The 24968-nt window shown below is 38.0% G+C and overlaps 1 protein-coding gene across 1 annotated transcript; it reads left to right on the top strand.

The window, feature by feature from the left end:
- Positions 1-436: 436 nt before the first annotated feature.
- LOC113079180 (transmembrane protein 161B-like) lies at positions 437-20378 on the top strand. Its single transcript, XM_026251389.1, has 12 exons — positions 437-653; positions 7488-7591; positions 8902-8988; positions 11277-11374; positions 11485-11641; positions 13104-13255; positions 14795-14855; positions 15028-15168; positions 15717-15830; positions 17249-17423; positions 18012-18108; positions 18196-20378. Exons 1-12 carry the CDS (start codon positions 651-653, stop codon positions 18459-18461), a joined length of 1455 nt encoding a protein of 484 aa, XP_026107174.1. The 5' UTR covers positions 437-650; the 3' UTR covers positions 18462-20378.
- The last annotated feature ends 4590 nt before the right edge of the window (positions 20379-24968 follow it).

The raw sequence follows: 24968 nt of genomic DNA, 5'->3' as shown, positions 1-24968 counted from the left end.
AATAAGTCTATATAAATAATTCATATAAATGTTTTTTTTTTTTTTTTTTCAGCAAAGCACTTTATCAGTGAATCTCCAGTTACTGTCAGTGTATCCACAGATTTTACTAAAATGCACCAAAAATCTAAGTATTTTATGAGTAAATTAACATTGATAGTCCTCAGTCCTGAGCAGGGTTAACAACACCGGTAGGAAAACGTCACATGTGTTGCTTTCCCTACATCCGGTGAAGGGGTCCTGCAAGATCCCTAAGTCGCCCAAATTATTGCCTGTTTTAAAACTGAGAATAATACAACGTTATCGTTTGTAAATTGTAAATAATGATGATATGTACGAGCATGCATGTTGTTCATCAATCTGAAATATCACTGTGACACAGATATCTATTATTCGGGGGCTCTCGCGGTCATTAAACCGTTTAGGCTGTCAGTGGCAGCTCGGCACCGAGAGACTGAGCGTGACCTCTACTGCAGTTGAAAACACAGTGGAGCCGCCGCTTGATCCGTGGGATGTTTGTTTAGGTCTTCATTTCACCTGTCAACACTGTCCTCTCAGATAACAGCCCCGCAAGACAGGCTTATGTGCTCCGTGCCGCTGGATCTCCGCTCAGGGGTGCTCTTTGAGATCTGTCACTGCACTGCAGCATCAGTATGGTAAGAGATCACAGCATCTGAAGGCACCATTACTGTCGGGGCTTCGTTAATGCATGCTAAATATATATCGAGAGGAGGTTTTGTTTATTTTTCGTTCTGGTGTTAGATGCCTGCAGTTCTGCTTCTAGGTCTGAGCAATTTCTTTATTAGGATTGAGTCCACTGAATCCTATGGGTGTAAATGTTTGCTTGTTTATTTTTAATACAGAAATTAGCAATGACATAATGTAATGTCATTTTAATGGTAATTGTAAATGCTTCACTCGACGAACATCACTTGATAGTTTTGCTAGTAGTGGGATGCGCTTCACCTGGTGCACAGGTAAAGCTCTTGACCTCAGAATGTCCTCCACTGGATGACATCATGGAAGGGCTTACCCTCAGATCCGTTCAAAATGACTTTTATCCTAAAGGGATAACGTTAGTTCATTCCGAGATGAACATCTTATCCTTTTCTCAGACTGTGGAAAATGTTTTTCTGTACATAAAGATGAAGGTGTGCTTTACTCCCCAATAACGTTAATTGAATTGAAAAGGGCTATGGAAATGAATGGAGACTATAAAAAACATGCATGATATGTCATGTTATGTTCCACAGATGAAAGAAAGTCATGAAGGTTTGAAATGACATGAGGATGACTAAATGATGAGAGAATTATAATTTTAGGTCAGCTTATTCTGGTTTAATGTCTAACTGTTCAGTTAAAATGGGAACTATAGGCCTTCCCCGGTGATTGATGAGATAGGCTACACTTAGCCTTAAATACAGCTCAGCCTCAGACCTTGAGACATTCTTGTGCACTAAGTTCCTGTACATGGCCTTATGACTGAAACTTAGGAAACTTCTGCAAGTGCTTCATTAATATTTCACTCTCAGCAGAACTTATAGGTCTGGACCGCTGGATGCGCTACATTATGGTGTGATTTGTATTAATGTATGTGGTGGTACGATCATGTAATCAATAAATCATTTAATAATAATGCTATTATACCAGTTTTAGATTGATGCCTGTATCTTTTCAAAGACAAGACATTAGTCTTTGTGCATGGTTGAATTATAATTTACAATGTATCAATGCAAACTTTGGTAATGGAAGAAAGTTAATTACAAAATCTCACATTTTGACGTGTCACCAATGGCCAAAATCCATGCTTTGCCCGAGCAACTCTCTTCCTGACCATTATCTCGTATGGTGACTGAATTTCTAGACCTGCTGGTTATCTTCACTGTCCCCCTTCAGAGCTCATTTGGCCCCTGTCCTGTCCAGGTCAGTGCCAGTGAGGCAGATAAGTGTCCCATGCTGCTTCAATTACCTCTCCTGCCCCAACCTCTCATGGTGACTCTCACTGACGGATCAAACTTCCCCAGCATGGCTGGTGGCCCATTTTTTTATGTCACGCGTCTAAAAAGAATGTCCAGCAGGATGTGACACTTCTCTGATGGTTTGAATCAAATAAAGGGAAGTTGCTTGGAAAGCAGGGATGTCACAGTTCTCAGTATTCTTAATCAGTCAATCAAGAATTATTATACTATGGTATTAAGCACTATTTAATTTAAAATCTCTGTAAAAAAAAAAAAGTAATCATATTATTATTTAAAGATAATACTGCTTCTAATTCTACTACCATACTAACAATATACAATGCACTACGGATTGATGAGCTGCTGGGTTCATGAATATTAATCACGTTGTCTGCGTTCGGTCAAACTGATTTGCTGAAATCAAAACAGGGACGTAGTAGATCAGCGCCAGCCAATGATATTGCCATTTGTGCATTAGCTCTGCCCACTACCGGAGAAATTATGCAGAACTTTAAGGCTTAAAGGTCCCGTTATTTGCGCTTTTTTGAAGCTTTGATTGTGTTTACAGTGTACAATATAACATGTGTTCATGTTTCGCGTGTAAAAAAACACAGTATTTTTCACAAAATACACCTATCTGTATACCTCTGTTTTCATATACCTATAATCACAGGAGCATTTTTACTGACGAGATGCCCATGAAAATCGCATTCGTTTTTTCGCACAGCCCTAACATCTAGTTAACAAAACTAAACAGCATTGCCCTTTGTGTAGTAAGTTACATAAACTGTTAAACGCACTAACTTAAATAATAAAATACACTTACCGGTTGTGTTCCATAAACAACGCCTTCTCCAGACAAAGAAGGAACTGCTCCATCTTTCAGGAATAATCTTTGTAGGAATCCGGCATTAAACTGATTGAGATTGAGAAGTTGTCTTCAGCAAAATGTGCTGCACATAGTTTTACATGTGAATTATTATTTTCGGGAACCGAGTTAAACATAAATTGTATCCATTAATCTCCAAGTAAAGCATTCCTGGGAAGCCCAAACAAAGATGATTGGACTCAGAGATGAAAATAACAGTGCTCCTTCTTCTCCGTCAGAGCGCAACAAGCCCACGCCCCCTTTTTGTGAATTAATGTGGGCGGAGGTTAGTTAAAACACTGTTTTAGTGACGTCATTACTGTAGGAACTAGAGGGCTGTAGTCCAAACGGGTCGTTTTTTGTAGGCGAATTCTGTTAAATAAAATATCCCCCTTGGCATTGAAATTTGAGCTTAAGCATTTTACAGATATTATTTATACTCTAACAAGATAATTACACACTAACTAAAGTTTAAAACATGGGATCATGAAGAAGGGGACCTTTAACACAATTTAAACGGATGAGTTATACAAAAATTCACCCCCCTCACAGTTGTCATGAAGGGCAAAATTTGCTATATAGACCAAACTCATTTTTTCCACCAGGCTGTAAACATGTTTTTTTCTGCTGTAAATTTGGGCATTATAACACGGGGAGTCTTTGGGATTGGCTCCCTTTTGCAGCCAGCCTCTAGCGTCCAGTCGATGAATTGTAGTTTTAGGCACTTCCGTATGGGCTTCACGAGAGAGAGCGGGAGGTTGCCGCTCGGTGAGAAACATCGCTATCAGCTAGTGATGGGATTTATGGCTCTTTGAGGGGATCCGGATCTTCGCGATCCGTTCCTTTCAAAGAGCCGTTCAAAAGAATGGCTCTTTTGGCTCTTTTTAAATATTTAGTCAGTTTTAAGAAGCCAGCTTGGGAGCATCTCAGTTTATCCTGGAAATAATCACTGGGAGGTATTATGAGGTGAGATTTGTAGTCAAATAATTAAAGCTCAGATATCACACACCAATATCTGAGTTTGAATTATTCTGAAATATTGATTATTACCTCATTTCTCATGTGTCGACTATATTCCATAGGGTTGCACAAATCCCTCTGCTTAGACAGTGACATCATTATTTTGATTTACCTTTAGTACAAAGTGTGTGTGTGTGTGTGTGTGTGTGTGTGTAAAACTACGTTGACTTATGTTATTCATACAATACCTACTCACAAATAAACATAAAAAACAAAGCCGGCTGCAATGAATTTCTGTGCAAAACAGCTTTTACTACAAACACTTCAACACAAGAACATTGTTATCACACAAGAACATTTTGATAGAGAACCAAAAATACTTAAAGTAGATAAAATTAGAATAAATAAAATGGAAATGTCTACATACTATTACTACTGTAAACTTTGCAAATAGGACATCAGCCCCTTCAAGTCAATGAACAATAACAAAGTGGGCTGCAATGAATGTCTGTGGAAAACAGCTTTTAGTGAAACATTTCTATACAAGTAGAGTATCACAAAAGAACATTTTTAATGATTTTAAAATAAATTTTAAATGAACACAAAATGCAATGTAAATGCATGCACAACTAATAACTAATATCATCACGCTATAAAGGGTTGGCCTGCGCTGGGTGCGCCCCTCCCCCTATAACTGTTCTGTCTCCTGGAGGAGCTCATTTGTATGAACACGCACAGGAAAAAAGAACGATAGAAAGAACGGCTCCTCTCCAGTCGCGACTCGGCTCCCATCGTTCATGTTTATGAGCCGTTCAAAAGAATCGGTTCGTTCGCGAACGTCACAACTCTACTATCAGCAAAGCGCCGGCTAGTCATGCGCCTTCAAACAGAGTTTACAGAGCGTCAAATACAGGTGCGCTGTACCTCCATTGAGATGAATCGAAAAAGTACAGATCGCGTGATGGAGAGAGAAACTCTAAAACGCTCAGTCAGTCAAAAACTCTGTCAAAACTCTAAAGTCACTCAGTGTTCAGCGAGTGAAAATATATCTCTGCTAATCTTATAATAGCTTTGAAAACACACACTGGCGAGTAAAATCGAAGAATTTGTTAGCCAATGGCTAACGATAGACAACATTTAGTCGCCCAGAGTAAAATTTAGTTGCATAATATGCGAATGATGTACTCGCAATGTAGATGGTTGCTTATAACATGCATTTGAAAAAGTAATGCATGCAAAATATCTTCTCTTGTAAAGACTTGTAATGAGAAGCATTTCTAAACATGTCCAACAAAAGAGAACATTTAACAACATGTTTTTACTCCACAACATCAGTTGATTGTTTAAAATAACTAACTAATAATATTTTTTTGTGATCTGATGTAGCTTTTCGTCATAGAATGAGGCAGATAATATATTCTGTATTGTAATAAAGGCTGTCGATGAGCAATGGATTATAGATGTACTTAATTACCAAGATGGCTTGAGGAACACCGATAAACTATGTATTGTCGCAAACTAGTGTTTATCTTCTTGTTTCATTATTCAGAACGTTTCTATCTTTTTATTCAGTTATTGCGATAGCTGGATGCACATTAGGAATTTCCTGAAGCGTCATCAGCTCTTTTACACCCGTGAGGCATTTTTTGCATTTCTGCTTGAGCACACCCTCCAGCTTCCAGTATGAAATGTAATTTATTCATAATGTAGGTTAATTACAAATTAATCTCTCTTGAGCTAATTTTTCATGTTACTGTATCTTTAAATAAAATGGCTAAAAAAAGGTGCCCTTAAAATGTGAATGTAAACGTACACTCCAGCCCATGGAAGAATAACATTCATTGCTTTAACTGAATAGCTCTTTTTTTTTTGGCAGTCTCAAATTCATTCTTATGGGCTGTATAGCTGCCATGGCAATGGGATGCCTTTCTGTTTCAGGTAAAGTGAGGGAAACGTTGTAGTCTGGCATCAGCTTGGTTATTCTCTCAAAGATGCGTGTGACCAGCAGTGAAAAGAAGCACGCGGCTGCTTTCATGTGTTTCTTCAGACCACCGCATTATTGCTGTTGTGTCATTGTGTGGCTGTGCCTCTGTGCAGGTATTCACGTTTGTCAAAGTGGTGAAAAGCAGGATAGAATAAATGAAATATAACATTTCAGTTTTTATGGCAAGCTTTGCATTAGTGTTGCACACAGAGTGAACTATTCACAGTGAAAGTGATGCTCAGAAAGTCACAGCTTCACAGGCTTTACTGTGAATTAAATGGCAGCAGTACTTAAATATCACAGCTGTTGGTCCTATTACAGGAATAGTTTGATGCTGGTATCAATGAAATGAGTACAGAGCATGTAGCTGACTGAGGAACTTAAGACTATTTGCGAAGTTTATTACTATTGAAGCACTGAATTCATTGGCTTTTTAGACCATTTATCTTGGATACAGTTAGCATTTTTAACCCAATTTTCCAGAGGTACAGTAAAAACTTTTTTGAAATGTCAACTTCATTGATAATTTAATACAGTGATTTTCAGTCAGGGGGCGGGGTCCATTACAGAGCCTCTGCAAACTTTCAGGGGGACCAAATAATCTTAAAAGTATTTAAATTATCATATTTTTTTGGAATAGATGTTGCTTTATAATTTTTCATTCCTGTTTTGCTCTAAATACTGTTTTGAGGGAAAATGCAATACATTTTTAGTGTCTGCAGACATTTGATTTTATTTCAAATCTATTAATTAAATGCCACTTATACACCGATGTGACTTACCTGTGTTTTTTCTTTTTTTCTTTCAGCTTTCTTTCAATTTTGACCCTACTGTGACTTATAGTCAGGAGGTGCAACTTGGAAAATGTTTTAGCCGTATTAACATAATTGTATTAAGATGTACAAATCAGTTATTTTGAGTTTTCTTTTTACATTTTTATTGTCTTGGACAAAATGGGACCTTAGAGTCAAAACGGTTGAGAACCAGTGGTGATATGTGGCTCTGTTAGGCTAGTCCTGAACTGCTCCGCTGTGCTTGAAAATAAACTGTGCTAGATTTGTTTCAAGAACATGGGATCGGTATGTACCACATACCTTGACAATTAGGCTCCAAAGTCAAGGAAGAGAATTCACCAAGTCAGCCTTGCAAAATTACATTATCAGGGAATAGTTAAGATCATTTTCTAGTTTTCTGTCTTGTCATTGAATGGCTGTACAATTTGATTCACGATTCCTCCCTTCCTGAGTGACACGCCAGCCATGTTGCCATGTAAATTTCTTTTGTGTGACTTTTGAAATGGTTAGCTAGGCGCATAGCAATTTGTGTGGATCAGTGATCACCATCTCCTCGACATAGGGGCAGGACACTGTGCCTTACACGCGTGGATGGTGAGATTACCCGTCCTACCACGCTGTAGCTGGGATAGTGTGATGCTGGGGTGTTTGAGGCAATCACATAGTAGGTGATTGACTGGGGAAGTCACCATCGTTTGGAAAGGTTATTACCTTTGCAGCGCCAAATTCATTACTTTTTCATTGCCCCGTGGACATGGCGCTTTTTTCTTAAATATGTATCTGGAGAAAAAAAAAAAAAAAGTCCTTAAATTTTGCTAGTTTGGTTCCAGATTCATATATTCCTGATAGTTCCTAGTTTGAATGCTGTTCTGTGTTCTTGCCGGTGCGATCTGAAAGTGTTCTAATATTTCACTCTTCCCCTACAGGGTGTGATCAGTGTGCAGCTGGTGGTTACCATGGTAATGGCCAGCGTGATTCAGAAGATCATACCCCACTATTCCTTTGCTCGATGGCTCCTCTGCAGTGGCAGGTAATGAGGAAGTACAGCCCACTGTGCCGCTCTGGCATCCCTCTCCATAGTCAACCCAAAATGGCATCTTAATCTACAAGGCGGCCTTACCAACACAAACCACAGATCCTGCTCCACTTTGCACACAGCATATCCTGTTTTATTGTTCATATTAAGAGCCCGTCAAAAATACATCATTATGGTGTTTCTGTAAGACCAAAGGGTATCATCAAAAAGCTGTACAACCCAAGAGAACCGCTAACGAAAATACAAGCCACGCTTGTTTCCTCCCTTAATTAGCGCCATATGTGTTCAGGGTAAACAGCTCTTCCAAATGTGCTCAATAATTCATCTGTGCTTGTTTTTGGCTGTAAAACTAGTTTGGGAAAACTCTGGCTCGAGTGCAGGGCTTGAAGTGTTGCCCAGGAGACTTTCATAATTAAGTTTTCATTAAACACGCAAAAACAACTGAAAGCAGTACAGCGGCCCTCGCAGGGCTCGTGACAGGCCAGTTTCTAAACAAAGTTAAAAGGGTTGTGGTAAATGTTTGCCACCAAAGATCTGCTAATTTTGTTACCATCAAACAACTCCAGTAATTGGGCTTTATTGGGCAGAAAATTCTGTGATCATTTACCCTCATTGCACACCTGTATGCCTTCTGTCTACTGTGAAACATAAAAGGAGAAATTCAGAAAGCTGCGGTTGTTGCTCTTTTCCATGCAGCTACAAGATCTGGCAAAGATGGACCGGAAGATTTCAACCTTCAAAAAAGGTCACAAAGGCACCACAAAAGAAATATGAAAGTGGTCCATGCTATGATAGTCAATAGGCTGACTCGCGTTAAACCCCATTGGCTTTCATTATATGGATAAAAACATTCTTCACAATATCTTTTCTATCTGTTCTGAAGAAGAAAGTTAGTCATACAGGTATGAAACTGAATGACTGAGAGTAACTGATGACAGAATTCATTTTGGGGGTGAATGTTTCCTATTATATTAAGCAGTACTACAGTTTTTAACATAGATAATGAAAAGAAATGTTTCTAAATCAGCATATTCGAATGATTTCTGAAAGATCAGGTGACACTGGAGGAATGGCTGCTGACAATTCAGCTTTGGGGCATTTTAAAATAAAATAGAAAATAGTGTAAATTGTAGTAATATTTCATTATAAATCTGTTTTACTGTATTTTTGACCAAATAAATTCAACCTTGGTGGGCATAAGAGACTTGATCAAATCTTTAATATTGTGTGTGTGTATATACATATATAGGTGTTCAAGAGCAATCTGTATTTCAGAGATGGTGATATACTTCTTGTCTCGTTAGTCTGCGTTGGTACCAGCACCCCACGGAAGATGAGCTGAGGACCTTAGCTGGAAAACAGCAGAAAGGAGGCAAGAGCAAGAAGGACAGGTACAACACTGCTTCACTGTTGGACGTTTCTCTAGATTTGTGTGTGTGAAAGAACATTTTGTGGCTACAACAGAGTGGTAAAAATCAAGCAGCTTTGTTGCCAGAATTCTGCAGGGGTCTAAGCATACAATGCTAATTCCCTGAAAAGGTAGACTAGCCTGTGTCTAGCAGCTTAGTTTTGATAGTCAGCTCTATTATACCTACCTCCTGTTCTCAGACAAAAGCCCATTTTTACTCTACAGGGAGCTTGTGGGCCATTTTGTCAGGCAGGTATGCTACAATCCAGTGCAGAGAGACTACCATGCCCACAGTGCTTTTGTGCTGAACACCATTGTGCATACTGACCTATGTAAACAACAGAGACCCAGAGCCAGAGGAGAAGTCCAGGAATCTCCGGTTCAGCTGGCTCAGAGCCACGGGGCAGAAAGCTTGCATACTAGACCCCTTCACGCTAAGGCCTGTGCCCCTTTCCAATATCCCACCATTCCCAGCAGAGCCCGACATTCATTTCTCCATTCTTTGTCATGCAGACAGCATTAGAGATGGGTGGAAATATGTTTGATTTGAACGTTGTGTGGATTTAGCTCTTTTTCAGTCGCGAGGAGGGCTCATCTAATCCCCAGTAAAATGTGCAAACGCTGGTGTTTGGTTTCCACTAGAGACAGAGCCCTCCGTTAGGACTGCGAAAAATCTGCTGTCCTTCAGACAAAGTTGAGATCCCACACGTTGATACCTGCTTCTCAGCTATGTTCTTTTGCTTTTGTTAATCATTGTGAATAAATGAAATTATAGAATAAATTTAGCTTTAGAGTTAATAATTAAAGGACCTTAAAAAAACTTTTAAAAAGTAAAAAGTGGCTGCAAAGATATTCCCTTTTTATTTTATTTGAACTTTCTATTCATCAAAAAATAATAAATTAATAATAAAAAATCCTGAAAACAGATGTATATTGGTTTCCACTTAATCTGAAGGAGCACAACTGTTTTCAACATTGATATGAAATATTTATTGAGCACCAACTCGGCATATTAGAATGATTTCTGAAGGATCATATGACACTGAAGCTGAAAATTCAGTTTTGCCATCACAGGATTAATAGTCATGTTATTACTGGAATTTTAAAATTTAATATACAGTCTTTGTAACCATTAGAAACCTTTTGTAGTCATAATTATGATTATGAGCATTCATAATCTTTTGGCCAAAAACCGATTAGTACTACATTTGATTTGATGATACTCCATGATGTTAATATATGATTGATGAGTGAGTGAATTATGTAAATTATTTTGATTCGCATTTATTTACGAAATTTAAGCAAAAATGCATTTCAGTTTTGGGCTAAACTGTTATGAAAGCTCGTAATTATTACAGCAAAATATGTTATCAATTTGTATCGCAACAAGAGTTATGATAAATGGTATTCAGTGCTGATAAAGTGTCTTTACTTCAGTCATGCTTAAAAGGAGATTATTTCCAACGACAGTCACAGCTGCTTCGTTACGAATTCATTGTAGGTTATATTGTACATTTGGGTATTTTCTTTGCGAAGTGAAGAGCAGGTAGTTACAGCTCAATGAAACCATTTTACTAGTTTAATAAAGTTAAACTGTGACATCCTTTACAGGTTAGCTGAGTATTACAAAATAAATGAAACAAAAGTGTCTTTTAAAATGTAATTGGGAGCAGCTGAACTTCTCACCCTGATGATGACGTCCCACTTACATAGCAATCAGAATTTACACTGCCAGGAAGGAGATATGAGTCATGTGACGCTTTGCATTGTGTGATGAGGTTAAATGCCAGAGAAGCCCCATCGTCTTACAACTGAAGCCACTTAAAAGAGTGCTGAAACATCAGAAATGAATGGATAAAGTAGCCCAGATGCTCCTGAATAAATTCTGTCTTATCTGGGCAGAAGAGGATGATAGCGACAATTTCTTGGAAGAGCATATTTATCACTTATCACGTTAAACAATTTTTATTTTTTATAAAAAATGCTAATTCTTTTATATGTTTTGCCCATATGTTTTGATAAATGTGCGTTTTGATAAATGTGTTTTTTAATAATAAAATGGTTGTGTTTTTATATTGTTTTATTCTAAAGTATGAATAAAAAGCAACTTCAATACAATTTATACTGGCAAGTGAATGGAGAAAAATAGCACTCTAGCACACAATTTAGTTTTTTGGCCCAAAATGTCCTTGGTAATTTTTGTGGGTGTTTTAAGGTTAGCCAAATTTCAGTGCTATTATATGTTCTATGTTCACATTTTGCTTCTTTCAGGAAGTACAATGGGCACTTAGAGAACAAACCAATGACTATTCCCAAAGACATCGACCTTCAGCTGGAGACTAAATGCATTGCAGAGGTGGACACACTGGGTAACTCACCTGTTGGCATTATATGAAACCTAATGAATCCTTGAGATTCAAGGATCTTCTTATTGAGATGGATTTCTAAAGCTTCTCTTCTTGTCCATCTGTTTGTCTAGCTCTGCATTACTTTCCTGAGTTCCAGTGGTTGGTGGACTTCACGGTGGCCGCCACAGTGGTGTATCTCATCACTGAGTTGTACTTCTGTGTGGCGGAGTCCAGTGGGGAGATGAACATCAGTGTGGTGTGGAGCCTGCTGGTCTTGGCCTTTGTCACGTATCCCTTTCTAGCGTGAAATACTGAAGGAGCTTTTCCTCTCCTCCTTTGTTGCATTGCCTTTCCTTTTTCATATTTCATTGCTTGTGGTTGATTAGATGTGTTGTCAGTATAGGGTGATTTCAGGTTAGCCACCATACTGTAACTGGAGTTTTTTTATTTATTGCTTTTTTATAGCTAATCACAGATATGAGCATGAGTAATGAAGAAACTTAGCAAATGCCATTAGAAGTAATAGAATTATATAATAGATGACATCATGTCAACTAGTCGTTATTTATGTCTTTCTTATTAGTATTGTTAAATAAGAGCTTTGGCATGTTATTTGAACGTGGTTGCCTGAGAACCTTAATTCAATAGTTTCTCAGTGCATGATGTGACTCACATAGGGAGCGTTTGTTATTTTAACAGAACTACAAATTGGGAACCTTAAAGTACTTTACGTTTCCATAGTCCCTAAATGTTAAAACATCCTTTTATAAAAGACAACCCTTGTGGAGAAGCTCTATTTTCCCAGTCTCGAAGCAGGGACAGTGATGAAAGCTGCACCTGTTGCCTTTTACCTGCTACTTTCCCCTTCTAGCGCCTCACCAAATCACACACATTAACCCTGGCACAGTCCACAAAGATCAATCTCCCTCCGCTCGCCACTGCCCTTTACCTAGCTCAGCCTGCCACGGAAGATTGGAGGCCCAATTTTCACGACTGATTTGCCTGGGAAAAAGAGAGGGAGGAAGGAAGGTGCCTGGTAGGGTGATGATGATGATAGGTCTGTATGTGTGCAAATGGCTGAATGTGGACAGGAAGGAGCCATTTTCCTGATCTCAGTGGAGAGTGTGTGGTGGGGAAAATGTCCTGTCAAAGTGATGGTGACTGAAATATTTCCTCCGATGGCTGTCCGCTTGCCTTGCAGATTTGCACGACGTAACTACAAGTTGAATAGTTGACCCTAGACCAGTATAATCAAATCGGGCACATAAAGGCATCATAACAGAAAGGCGCAGCTTGACGTTTTCTTGCTTTAAAAAAATTTATAAAATAATTCTCACCTTGGAGAAATTTGCCTTGACACTATTTGATGAGGGTTTTTTCAATGCATTTCTCTTCTGCTGTGACTCTAAATGTGAGACATGTAAGCCAGGATACTTTTCAATTAGATTTGAATAGAACCCAACCAGCTTCAGTAGTGTAGAGAGTTTTTATGTAGAGTAATGGCACTTAAAGGAAAATCTGATTGAAATCCAATTTGGGATTTATTAACTGCATGTGTTCCAGTGTGTAAAAATGAAGGACAATGTGTGTTCGGTTAAACTCTTACAGTGGACATCTAGTGTACAGAAATTACTACAACCTGCTGCAATATTTCTCTCATTAGGCATAGAATTCATTCCAGCCTTTATCTGATCCTTTTTGGTATAATGTGCCCATTGTGAATATGTTCCTTAGCTTCATTTTCTCTCAGGAAGATCCTTTTCTCCCTCACGGCTCACTACTTCAGACTAGAGGAGGGCGGTGAGCGCTCCCTCTGCATCACCTTCGCCTTTTTCTTCTTTGTGAAAGCCATGGCTATCCTGATTGTCACCGAGAACTACCTGGAATTTGGCCTGGAGACAGGTATAGTAGTGTCAAGTTGGATTTATGCATATTCAGTGACGGCGTTACACCGGCCCATCAGAATTTTTAATAGCCCCGGTTTAGCACCATTACTTTATGAAGTAACTCTGACATAATCAATATCATTTATTTTCTTAACAACCCCACATATTGGTCTAGCCCCCCATTAGCACTGGTAGAGAAATAATTCTGCTGCTGTGCCTGTGCATATTGCTTCGTTTTATATATATATATATATATTAGGCCTATGTGGTAACATAGAATGTGAGGCCATTTTGGTGGATTTCTTTTATAGTCCACAATTAAAATATGCTTGTATAAAAATATTTAATTCCGGCTACATTTACCTATAAAAATGTGCTGTTTTCCATAATTGAATTGCTTTACTCACTGTATCATACATCAGCCAGTCTCAAGAAAACTGAGAGCAGAAAGAAATTGTTCCTCATATTTGTTGTTTGGTATGTGTGGCCACATGCAGACAACAACAAAAAAGTAAAGCTTTTAGCTGCCTAGTTAAATTTCTGACTATTGTCCACTAAAGTAAAAACTTGACAGTTACCATGCTTTTATGTTGTAGACCCTTTTCATCTTTTTTGATTTGAATCACTCACATCACTTATTGTTAGTGAGGGTCAGACTTTCATTCTTGCATAATGATGTAAACCACACATTCGCTGCAGTTTGTGGCAGTTTTAAAAGCTGAACACTATTCTGCTTATTCACCACAGATCCTGTAACCTGGTCCAAAATCAATACTTTGACTGACTAGGTTGTGCAATATTCCAAAAAAAAAAAAAAAAAGATATGATTTTCTGTGATTTTGTCAATAACAATAGTTAGACAATATTTTGCTTAGTGTGCTTTTGTGCTCGTAATATCTTAGCTGGAGTAGCCCTGTCATGGACAGCTGACTCCTAAAGTCTTTCATATTCTTTCATATTATATGAAGTGGTTAGTTTACAGCTGTGACAGAAATCTACTTTTTCACTATGAGGGAATATTTGACTTAAAATGATTTTTACCTCTCAGTAGTATATAACAGTGGTGATCTATCCTGCTCCTTGAGGACCAGTATCCTGCAGAGTTCAGATCAAACCAGCTCCAACACACTCGCCTTTTAATTAGGGTTGGAGCTCAACTCTGCAGGACGGGACAGTGGCCCTTCGGGGACCGGTTTGAACACCCCTTTTCTATAACCTCATTAGATGTGTGCATTATCCTTTATGTCAGATTCTTCCAGTTAATCATGGCCCCGTATATCTTAAATTTCATTCAAACTTTCCATGTATTCTAACGGCAATAAAAAAAGCTACATTACGCAGTGAAAAAGTGTGCACTCTCGAGGAGTATTTTTGATTGTTTATTGCAAAGCGGATGACATACTCATTATCGGCTTGCATATTGTAAAAACAACAATTACAATATTGTAGACAATACCTATCATGCACATCCCAATTATGACTATTTTTTATTTTCTACATTTGAATATATTTAAAAATTTCACTTGGTTCTATCCTCCTTTTTCTGCTTTTATAGGCTTTGCAAATTTTTCTGAAAGTGCTGTGAAGTTTCTGGAGAACCAAGGCCTTGAGTCTCAGTAAGTATAATGGCCGCTGTACCCCTGCCCCCTTTTGTCAGTAGAGAGGGTGTGTGTCTGTGTGTGTGTATACAGTATACCATGTTTCCATGGGTTGGGATTAAGCCGTGTGTGTGATGGTTTGTACTTTCCTGCAGTGAATAGGCCTTGCTTTCTTCCTCTGTCTCTACAGGGGCCCCATATCCAAACTGACCTTTAAGCTGATTCTGGCACTGCTCTGCGCTCTCATTGGCGCCTTTCTCACCTTCCCAGGCCTGCGATTGGCCCAGATGCATCTTGATGCCCTCACATTAAACAGCTGCAAAGTCACACAGTAAATGTTTCAGAATATTTCATCTAAATCTATTCACTAACCTTAAATAGTTACCTAAAATTATGGGTATTTCTTTGACCTTACATTAGAATTAACGTATTTAGTGAATTTATTTTTGCAAAGCGGATTTTAACCAGTTTGTACTAAAATATTGTAGCCACTAAGAATATTTCCATGTTAATTGATGAGGAGCATCAGTGCCTAACTATATCTGCAGCAAGTTAGCAGATAATCATTACTGTAGATGGACCTGGTCTACATTTCCTGCCAGCATTGGGCTCTATGGTAACTGGGTTTCAAAAGAGGAGTTAGACATTTGATATCTTGCATAACTTATCCTCTTCAGTGTAGCCAACTAACCATACCTGGTTCCATGACACTATGATGCTTACTCTTTTACCCCTGGATTTCTGCTATGCAACTTGTACGGCTGAAATGATATATTTAAAGCAGTGGCACTTAATAGTTGATGTTTACTGCTCCACTGATATTGCTACTTTTGTGTGTTACCTTGTCTAATTGGTTGTTTTTATGTGTCCATCCTTTAGGATCTTGCTACATATCAACTTCTTGGCCCCCTTAATCATGGTACTGCTATGGGTGAAGCCCATTACAAAGGATTATTTAATGAATCCCACATTTGGGAAAGATAGTGTGCCTTTGTGAGTATTTCGTTTTACAATTAATCGTTATATTTTGCATTATCACTATGCTGAGTTGTTTTTAAACTTGTTTTATCATCAAGGCCCTCTGTGCACTTGAGGAAGCGTACTTTAGGCAACATGAAAACTAAATTAGACCTGCTTACTTAACGTACTAATTAGCAAGTTTCATGATGACTACAGGTTTAAAGGAAAATGCTACAAAATGGCTTTCTCTGAAAAGAAAAAAAAGTGTTTTTTACACTACCATTGAGAAATTTTAACCAAACCATCCATTGTCCATTCTTGTGCTAAATGCCCACTTTTCTCAGTCCAATTGATTAAGTCTTACCCAACGTTTGTTTTACTCATAAATGCATCCAACGTGATCTCATGAGTATACGTGTGTATTTTTATGTTAAATGTGGTTCTACGACACGTACATTTACTAACGTTTTCATGCACATAAAAACGTACAACTTAGACGTATTTATAGCAGTAAAACTTACAAATACTTACGTGTTAGCAGCTAAAAAAATGTAAATAATCTAACATAAAGTGTGAATTTATATGAATTCCAATGAATTAATATTAAAATCGTGGATTTAATTATTTAAATCTGTTGTATTTAATTGTCATATCAATAAATGTTTTTATTGAATTTATTGAAAGCAGTTTACTCATCTACTTAATAGGCAATAACATTTCTGTGCATGCTGCAAACCATAGATACACAAAAACACAGCATAAAATTACAAATCACATCCATTTTATTTGTTTGCTGTACTCCATATCTGGTGGTTAATCTGATACCACTTTTGAATGGTTTATACCACTTATGTTTGTTTGTCTGTTATTTGTTTATTTATAAGTTTTCAGAAATGGTTATGGGTAGGTTTAGGGGTAGGTGTAAGATTAACGTTAGTGGCTCAAAATAACGTTTTAATGTTATATTTTTACTAAAATTGTGTTTTATGATGTTTTATTCTTTTAACATTCTGTATAAAATGGGTAGGTTTAGGTTCGGGTGAGGTATAGGGATCTTACATTTATCAAAAAAAAAAATTATAAAAAGGGAAAATATACATAAATATTAAAATAAATTAATCCGATATGCATTGAAAAGCAGCTTTATGAGCAAATTTCTATGGATAACTGACTGGTCAGAGAACACGTTCTATCTGTACGTATTTGAGGTTGTTTTTACGTAAATTCCGATACATATCGAACCTGTAATTACGTCCAGATAATGCGTAAATGACACTGTAAATACGTAAAGGCACATACGTATTGGACAGTTTTAATTTACGTCTAAATATGTACGTTTTGATTGTGAGATCAGGCTGATGCATCACATTGATGTGGTGAAATAGGTTGTGATTGCCATTTTTCTGTTGACTTAAGATGATATATATTTTTTAATATTCATCTGCTTTCAGTATGTCTGAGAAGACATACGATACGTTGCGACTGTGGGTGATCCTGCTTCTGTGTGTGCTGAGACTAGCCATGATGCGGCATCATCTCCAGGCCTACCTCAACCTGGCCCAGAAGGGCGTCTTGCAGATGAAGAAGGAAGCGGGACGCATTAGTACCATGGATCTCCAAAAGATGGTGTGTAGAATTTCTAAAACCTTACAGATCCTTACAGATAAACAGTTATTGCAATGCGAAACCATCTTATTTTGCCCGATATCCCATCTTTCCCAAGCCTCCAATCTTTAGGAGGTTTCTCATGTGATTTTTGATCTCTACTGGTTAATAAATGCACTCAGGGACCCTCTTGTGGCAACTTCTCTTGGGGCCTGCATTACAGTGTCGACATTCCTCAAAGGTGGAAATATGTCGGTATGAAAAAGGACTGCGTGGCATTGTTGCCCTCAGAGCTCTAAAATGAGGAGGCTATTTGAGTTTAGTGGAGCGCAAGGATCAAAACCCACAGCACTCCACAGCTGGAGCTGAGGAAAAGAGCCCGTTTGATGTTCCAAGCCATAAGTGAGACTCGCAAATGGCTGTAGAGTCGCAGGGGTGTCTGGTCTTACATCTGCTCCCGAATCATGTGCTTGCAGCCTCCCTCTGTACTTAAGCTCCCAGTTATGGTTTCAGCGAGTCTGTTTGATGAGCTCCTCTCCTGCCAGGCTGCTTGTTTTGAACAAAATTTGCCTAAATGTTTTAACTGCAAATTTGTTTTTCCTCACACAGGTCGCCCGAGTCTTTTACTACCTGTGTGTAATAGCTCTTCAGTACATCGCACCTCTGGTGATGCTGCTGCACACTACTTTCCTGCTAAAGACATTAGGTGAGTAGATTAATTTCTTCTTGACATGTTCGCCATTGCCCCGGGTAGGGTTTCTTGAATTCTTGAGACTCTTGTTTTAACCCCCAGGTGGATACTCGTGGGTGATTTACCCCGAAGAGAATTTGCCGTGTCTGTCAAATGAGGACTCGAGCCCCGCTGAGGTGGGGCAAGACGAGGTGCAGGCCTCTCAAACAGTGGCCCAGCTATCGGTTGCTCTCGGGGGGCTGAGGACTGTTTTCTCCCCCTTGCTTTTTCGAGGGCTCCTATCCTTCTTCACTTGGTGGATTGCCGCATGCCTGTTCTCCACCTCTCTCTTCGGCCTCTTCTACCACCAGTATCTAATGGCTGCATAGCATCAGGAAGGGCTTGTTCGACTGAACTGTGCAACACGAGGTCCTGAAACATTCCCCCTTTTCTGCAACCATATCAGCCGAGTTCTTCTCTGATGGGCTTCCTCCATGTACACAACATAACCAATACATAACCAGCCACCACAATAATTCAGTCAATGATCGGAGGATGGCGTCCAAAGGAGACCTCAGAAAAATGCTGTTTTTAAAGGGGATGGCATCTTTGAACCACCAGAAGGTTGAAAGCAAGGGATCACTCATGGTCTTTGACATACTGCATTTTATTTTTTAGAGTTTAAAATTATGACAGATCAATTTCATAAGAATGATGATTTTTTTTAATAGTGTTTTAAAGTTGTTTCACTTCTCCGAAGTAGAATCTGGGTTCTGCTTTAGGGGAGTTTTTCATTGCTGATCCGTGAAGATGAAACAGTGTTTTAGTCAGGCTTGAAGGGTGCAGTGAGGGGACTGATCAAGGTGAACAGTATGTGTTGTTAAAGGTATATTTATTTGTACATTTCAGAGGGACTGAAGTCAGCCTTCTCACAAGCAGCGTTTCGTTTGACTGTAGAAGACTGGGAGATAATTTAAGTGTGCGTGTGCGTGCGCGTGTGCAAGTGACGGTTTGTGTGTTAACATCAGTGCCTGCAGGCTCCTCATGACACCTGCCGCTGGTGGGTAAATCTAAAAAGGGCATTTTGAACAAGTATAAAAGCTAACTCAAAAACTGTCTAAAGCACTGGCCTCGGCTCTTCTGATAGCCTTCCCTGTCATTTAACCGGGCAGATGTTTCACTTTGAATTTCTGGTGGCATCAAACACATCCTGTAAGCGTGTCCTGTGTTTCTGTATGCAGCCTATTGATTTTCTGTAATGCATCAAATAACAGGATCGGATTTGTTTCATGTGAAGGTGCCAAGTATGCTTGTACTCCCCGGTGAGTGTGTACAGTACTTTCTGCTGGAAATCAGAAGCACACATACTGAGGTACGAGCCAAAGCAGAAATATGTGGCTTGATCACAAAGAAACGTCTACGCGTTGTAATGAGGTCCACTTTAATATTGTGAGATTATGGGCACTATAGTTACCAAAACTGCACGGAGACATATCTGAAATATTTTGTTTTTGTTTCATTTTACTCTTCATTGGTTAGTCTTTTTTAGTGTTAACCTACTGTAAAAGTCTTATTCTCACCTTCCATTTTGAGTGTTTGGAAGGTACACAGACAATGAATGTATTGATCCTGTCAGATGTTTTTTTTTTTTATTATTATTATTATTATTTTAGAACAATTCTGCTCCCCTTGGGGCCTCTAATAAAGAGCCACATATGACAAAATCTTGGCTTTTAACAAATAACAGTTGAATTAGAAATCCAGGGATATTTATATTGCAAAGGATCATCCGTTATTATCAAAATCCCAATATACAATCATTATTTGTTAGCAATGTGGCAGTAAGGTGCTTTTGTGAATGCTTTAGCTGTAAACATTCACAATTTTTGGTAATCATTAACAGGACCATTTTAGTCTTACACTCAGCTATAGTTTTTCTCCCTTTATTTTGATTTTCTCTCCCCAACTACTGAACATTAAAAACAAGTGACCAAAATTAATCAAAATATTTATTAATAAAATCTTACTAAGTATATCCCCCTTTAGAATGTTTCGAATAAGCATGTATTTAAACATTTTTAACACTAATGCCAAATAACAGTATATGAGGCTCAGAACTGAGGCATATTAATTTGAGATATTCAAGGCAAATCACTCTTTTCTGTTCCACACAGTGTTCCAGTAGTGAAGTAGAGGATCTCTTTTAAAACCTGAGCCTAAATGGATCTGTTGGTCTCTAATACATTTTAAGTACTCGTCTATATTTATTACTTTTCAGTTTGTTTAATAAATGATTGTCAAGAAAATCTCATGACTTTGTTTTACTTTCCTCTACTCCATCAAGGTACCCCTTTCTCATCTCCCACAGTATTTTGTTGACATATGATATTTACCTTTTTTTATTTTTTATTTTTTTTTATACACAATTTGGTCATGTTACTCCCTCTACATCTACTGCTATCATGAATAAAATGAATTTGCACCGTGAAAGGTTCTCGTCCACGTGACGCTGGGCCTCCTCTTTTAGTTCCCGCTCTTGGATCATTGAGACAAATTCCAAAACAAACAGCCGAAGAGGCTCTTTTCTTTTCCTAAGAAGACTCCATTCACACAAACCATTTTATCCGAGGCCCACAAAACAGCCCCTTTGAGGGTCGTCATTCCCGGTGCTCGAACGAGCGAATCTTCTCGAAAAGGTATCTTTTTAATGACCAATCCGCTGTCTGCGCTAAATAATGGGAGTTTCATTATTGTGTTAGCTCAGTTGAGAGCAGCAAAATAAATAATGAGAACTTGTAATAATGGGTGACCTAACCTTGTTCTTTTTGTCCAGAAATGAATAGAGTTAAAGTTTGTGGAAGCTAACGAAACGAGCATGGGTGCTTTGGTTTTGGACCGAGAACTGTTTTCAGAGACAGCTAGATTTTCCGTAATGCAAATATCCTTAATACAGTCTATGGCAAATACACTTTAGAACAGTAGGTTCACGTGCTTGCAAGAACGTGTTGGTTGCAAAACAAGACATATTTGTGTGATTTACGTAGCTGCATTTGTTTACATGTTTTAAGATGAGGGGAATGAGAGCTAGCACATGATCTGTCTGTTTCGTTGTTGTTTATGATAAAGCATTTGTGGATGGAAGCTTCTTGTAGTGTCAGTGTAATTCAGTTGACTACACTGCGTGATAGGAAACAGAAAAGAGCATTTGGACAGAAGTGACTGCCCCCTTGTGAAACCATCATGTAATGACAGGCTTAAAATGAATGAGATCCCAGAGAGGATTACATTTTTATTGCATGCCTTGTCACATAAAAGGTTCTACATTAAAAAAAAAAAATTATGTAGTTTAAATATTTGCTTTTTTTTTAATTGGCTATATCTCATTAAAACATTTGAATTATATCTTGAAGATATCGAGGGAGCACAAAGAAGGAGCTGCTAGATATTAGGAAAAGACAATCTGAGAAATATAATATTGTTTAAACCTTTAAATGTGTGTGTAATACTGATTTGCGTTTCTTACATATTTATACGTCAACGAATGATTTAATATATCATTGTATTTTATTGCAATATACAATGAAAACATTAGTCACCTTAATATTGAATTCAGAAAAAAAAAGGTTTAGATCATAAAATGATAACTTTTTTTTATTTTTTTTTTATAAAATTACATTTTATAAGAGCCAAACAATCACATGCATGCTTAATTTTCTGTTCATTGCTCTATTTAAATTAAACAGATTAAAAAATAAATAAATAAAATAAATAAATCCCACACATATAGCAAAGCTTGCAAAAACAAACAGTATTTATTACAATGTTTCAGTCAAGTGACCTTCATCAGGCTGGTGTCCGCTGATCTGTAATCCTCTTTAGCCCTTAGTTGCCCTTGATGTGTCCCTTGTGCCTCTTGTCTGAACTGTGGCTAGTGGTCAGAGGGCAGCAGAGGTCAGCGAGCAGTCACCCGAAGCCCCCGTGGGACACCGCCATTTAGATTCCTGCACACCAGCACTATCGCTGATGATACTCAACATATGTATGAGTAGAAACAGAAAACAAATACCTGTCAGTGAGTCTCCTTATTAAAAGTCACAAAGCTGACAACCTTTCATATGAAACAGAGAGCCTTGTCCTTTTAAAAATAATCTGAATGAATAAAAACAGAAAGCTGGGCTGAGTAACCAATGCATTTGGATAAATTTGTTAATTAAATAGGAAAATACTTCATGCTGTTACAATTATTGTTATTATAAAATCTGCCTCTAGTGGAATAGTGGCTAGTATTTTTGCCTAAAATGGAAACACAAGGTTAGCAAGCATTATTTCTGTTACACTAATGAATGACTGGAGGATAATAAGAGAGAAACAATGTATGGAGAAACATAGGATGTGCTTAGTTGCACGTGTTATTAATACAATATGAAGGCCTATCTGAGAAGAAAAAAAAAGTAAGAAACTTTGCTTCATACATGATATTTATTTCCACAGTCAGACATGACCACTTTGCCGCCCTGCTCTTGCGCGGCTAGTCTTGGTATATATGTGGTCATAGTGAGGATCCTATACAGAAGTATTTGTCACCGGGGAATGGTTGCCGCTGGAGATAGTTGCCGGGTGCAGTGGCTGGAGGTATGTTCTGTCTAGGCCATAGGAGCTGACTCCCCATAAGTCACCACTGGAGGTGAGAAACTCATATTATGTCCTCTGTTTGCTGGCCTGAAAGACAGGGGAAATAAGGGTTGGTCTGTATTCGTCTGCAAGTTTGCAAGGGACGTATTTCAAGAGCGGCAAAAAAGTGATGTGCCACTATTGTGTGAATGGCCCCTGCTCACTTTGCTAAAGCCTGCCCATTTGCCAAAATATTGCCTCTGTTACCTAGCAACAATTTAATTAGGATGGTGCATGCAAGGTGGGGCTTTCTCTCAAAATGCAGGATTTTTTGTGTCCCAATAAGAATATGCCATATCACATTATTAGCTTGAATTCTCTTCGAATGACCTAAATTACTTTTTAATCTTAATAATTACCAGTAATAAAAGTAAGCCAACCTGGCTTTAAACTCATTAAATGTAGTTATTAAAAGTAATTTAATTATTTTAAAAAATGCTTGTCAAAAACGTATAATTTGCGACAACCATTTTTTAAATCTGGTTAGTTTATCCATGTTTTTTTTTTTTTTTTCATCTTTCATTTAATTGATCCTTTTGTGGTCCCTGCCAAAGATTGTGAATTAGACACATATGTGTTATGTGTAATCATATGGCAAATATTTTTTTACTTATAGACTATGTCGGATGTCAAATGAGACAAATACATATCCTGGTACTGCATAAAAAATTCTTCATCTTATATGTACATGAGCACACAGCTGAAACAATCATAAATTGTTTGCATTACAGGCAAAAAAGCGCAGAAATGAGCTGGACACTACTAAAGCTAAAAATATTATCACGTATTATTTGTTAATAAAATAACTATCAAATAAAGCATTATCACGTTACAAAAACATCCTATTAATTAATGCTGAGCAATACATTTGTTTAGAGTATTTATTCATCTTTATTAATGGAAGTTACTGAAAATACAGTTGTTCATTGTTCATGCTAGCTCAGATCCATTACATAATATGCATTTAAAGCTGTAGTATTTTAAAGTCAAATTCTCTGTGACCTAATGTAAAATATAACTGTGCATCCAAATTATTCAACAAAGCCTTGCCATAGAGGGTGATGAAGGGGTGCGAGTGGAAATGATTTTAATATGAAAAATCAATTGACTTCATAATTGTAATGTCTTTATGTTCAAAATTACTCAAAGGGTGTCAGTTTCAACAAATCAAACAAGAATACGTTTTGCCATTGGCATCTTCCTGTCCTAAAAGGTGATGAATGAGAATTTTTGATCAAGCTCCCGAAATGACAGAAACTCATTTTAACCAGCTGCTTTAGATACCTCATCATCTGCCGGAGGTGTGCGATTCATTATTTTTCTCTCAGTTTAGAGTGTAGGAAAACACACAGAGTAGTTTTAGGTGGTTTATAGGATGGCACAAGCAGATGGTACAGGAACTGTGGATAATATCTGTTCTGCAGTGCCACTAAACAAATATTTTCATCATTCACCAACTGACTGCTGTAAGTTAAATCTGGCAAAATCATATTCATGAAATAGCTTGACATATAGTTAGAGTAAGCAGTCGGTGTGGAACCTTCCTCGAATGTGATATAGTTGTCTATTTCTGATACAAAATTATTTGACAGAGACATTGACTCATTCAAAGCATGTAAATTTAAATCAAAGTTAATGACAGGGTCTCGGTTGACATTATGTCTTTAGTAGTTCTGCCCAAAATTTGGGCCTTGATATTAACAATATGACTAGGCAAGGAAACATTTGTGAAACCGTTGTGTGATATGTGATCGTTGGCTGCTGGGATCGGTTCGCACTGCCTCGTGTCTGCTCCTCCAGACACATTGCCAATCTTACAATGGTGACAATAATGGTGGCCCATCCTGCCCCGCCACTCCAGACAATAGGAAAGGCCCGAGGCCATATGCTGAGCCTCTTGACACGGGTTCGTTTGCAGGATTGTCTGTGGGAAAGCAGGAACTAGGACTATGCCAGACATCGAAGGTCAAGAGGTCTTTCAAAAGAGATGACGTGGTCGAGCTCCTACCATACATGCGGAAAAGAGGTCATTTTTAGTGAACTGGCTTATTTTAAGTCCTTTATTTCCATGCTTGATGTCTTGGTAAACTGTACAATTATTAAAATCATAAAAGTGCATATTTTCCAGAATAAAATTATGTCGCCATAGCAACGTAGCTGCTGCTAATTACCACCCATTACTTGCCGTGTTATTTAAAGAAAAATAAATACATCCCCCATCATCT

This window comes from Carassius auratus, chromosome 5 (genome assembly GCF_003368295.1).
Source record: "Carassius auratus strain Wakin chromosome 5, ASM336829v1, whole genome shotgun sequence".
Lineage (NCBI taxonomy): Eukaryota > Metazoa > Chordata > Actinopteri > Cypriniformes > Cyprinidae > Carassius > Carassius auratus.
Note: the sequence above shows the minus strand (reverse complement) of the source record. Positions and strands in the feature narration are given on the sequence as shown.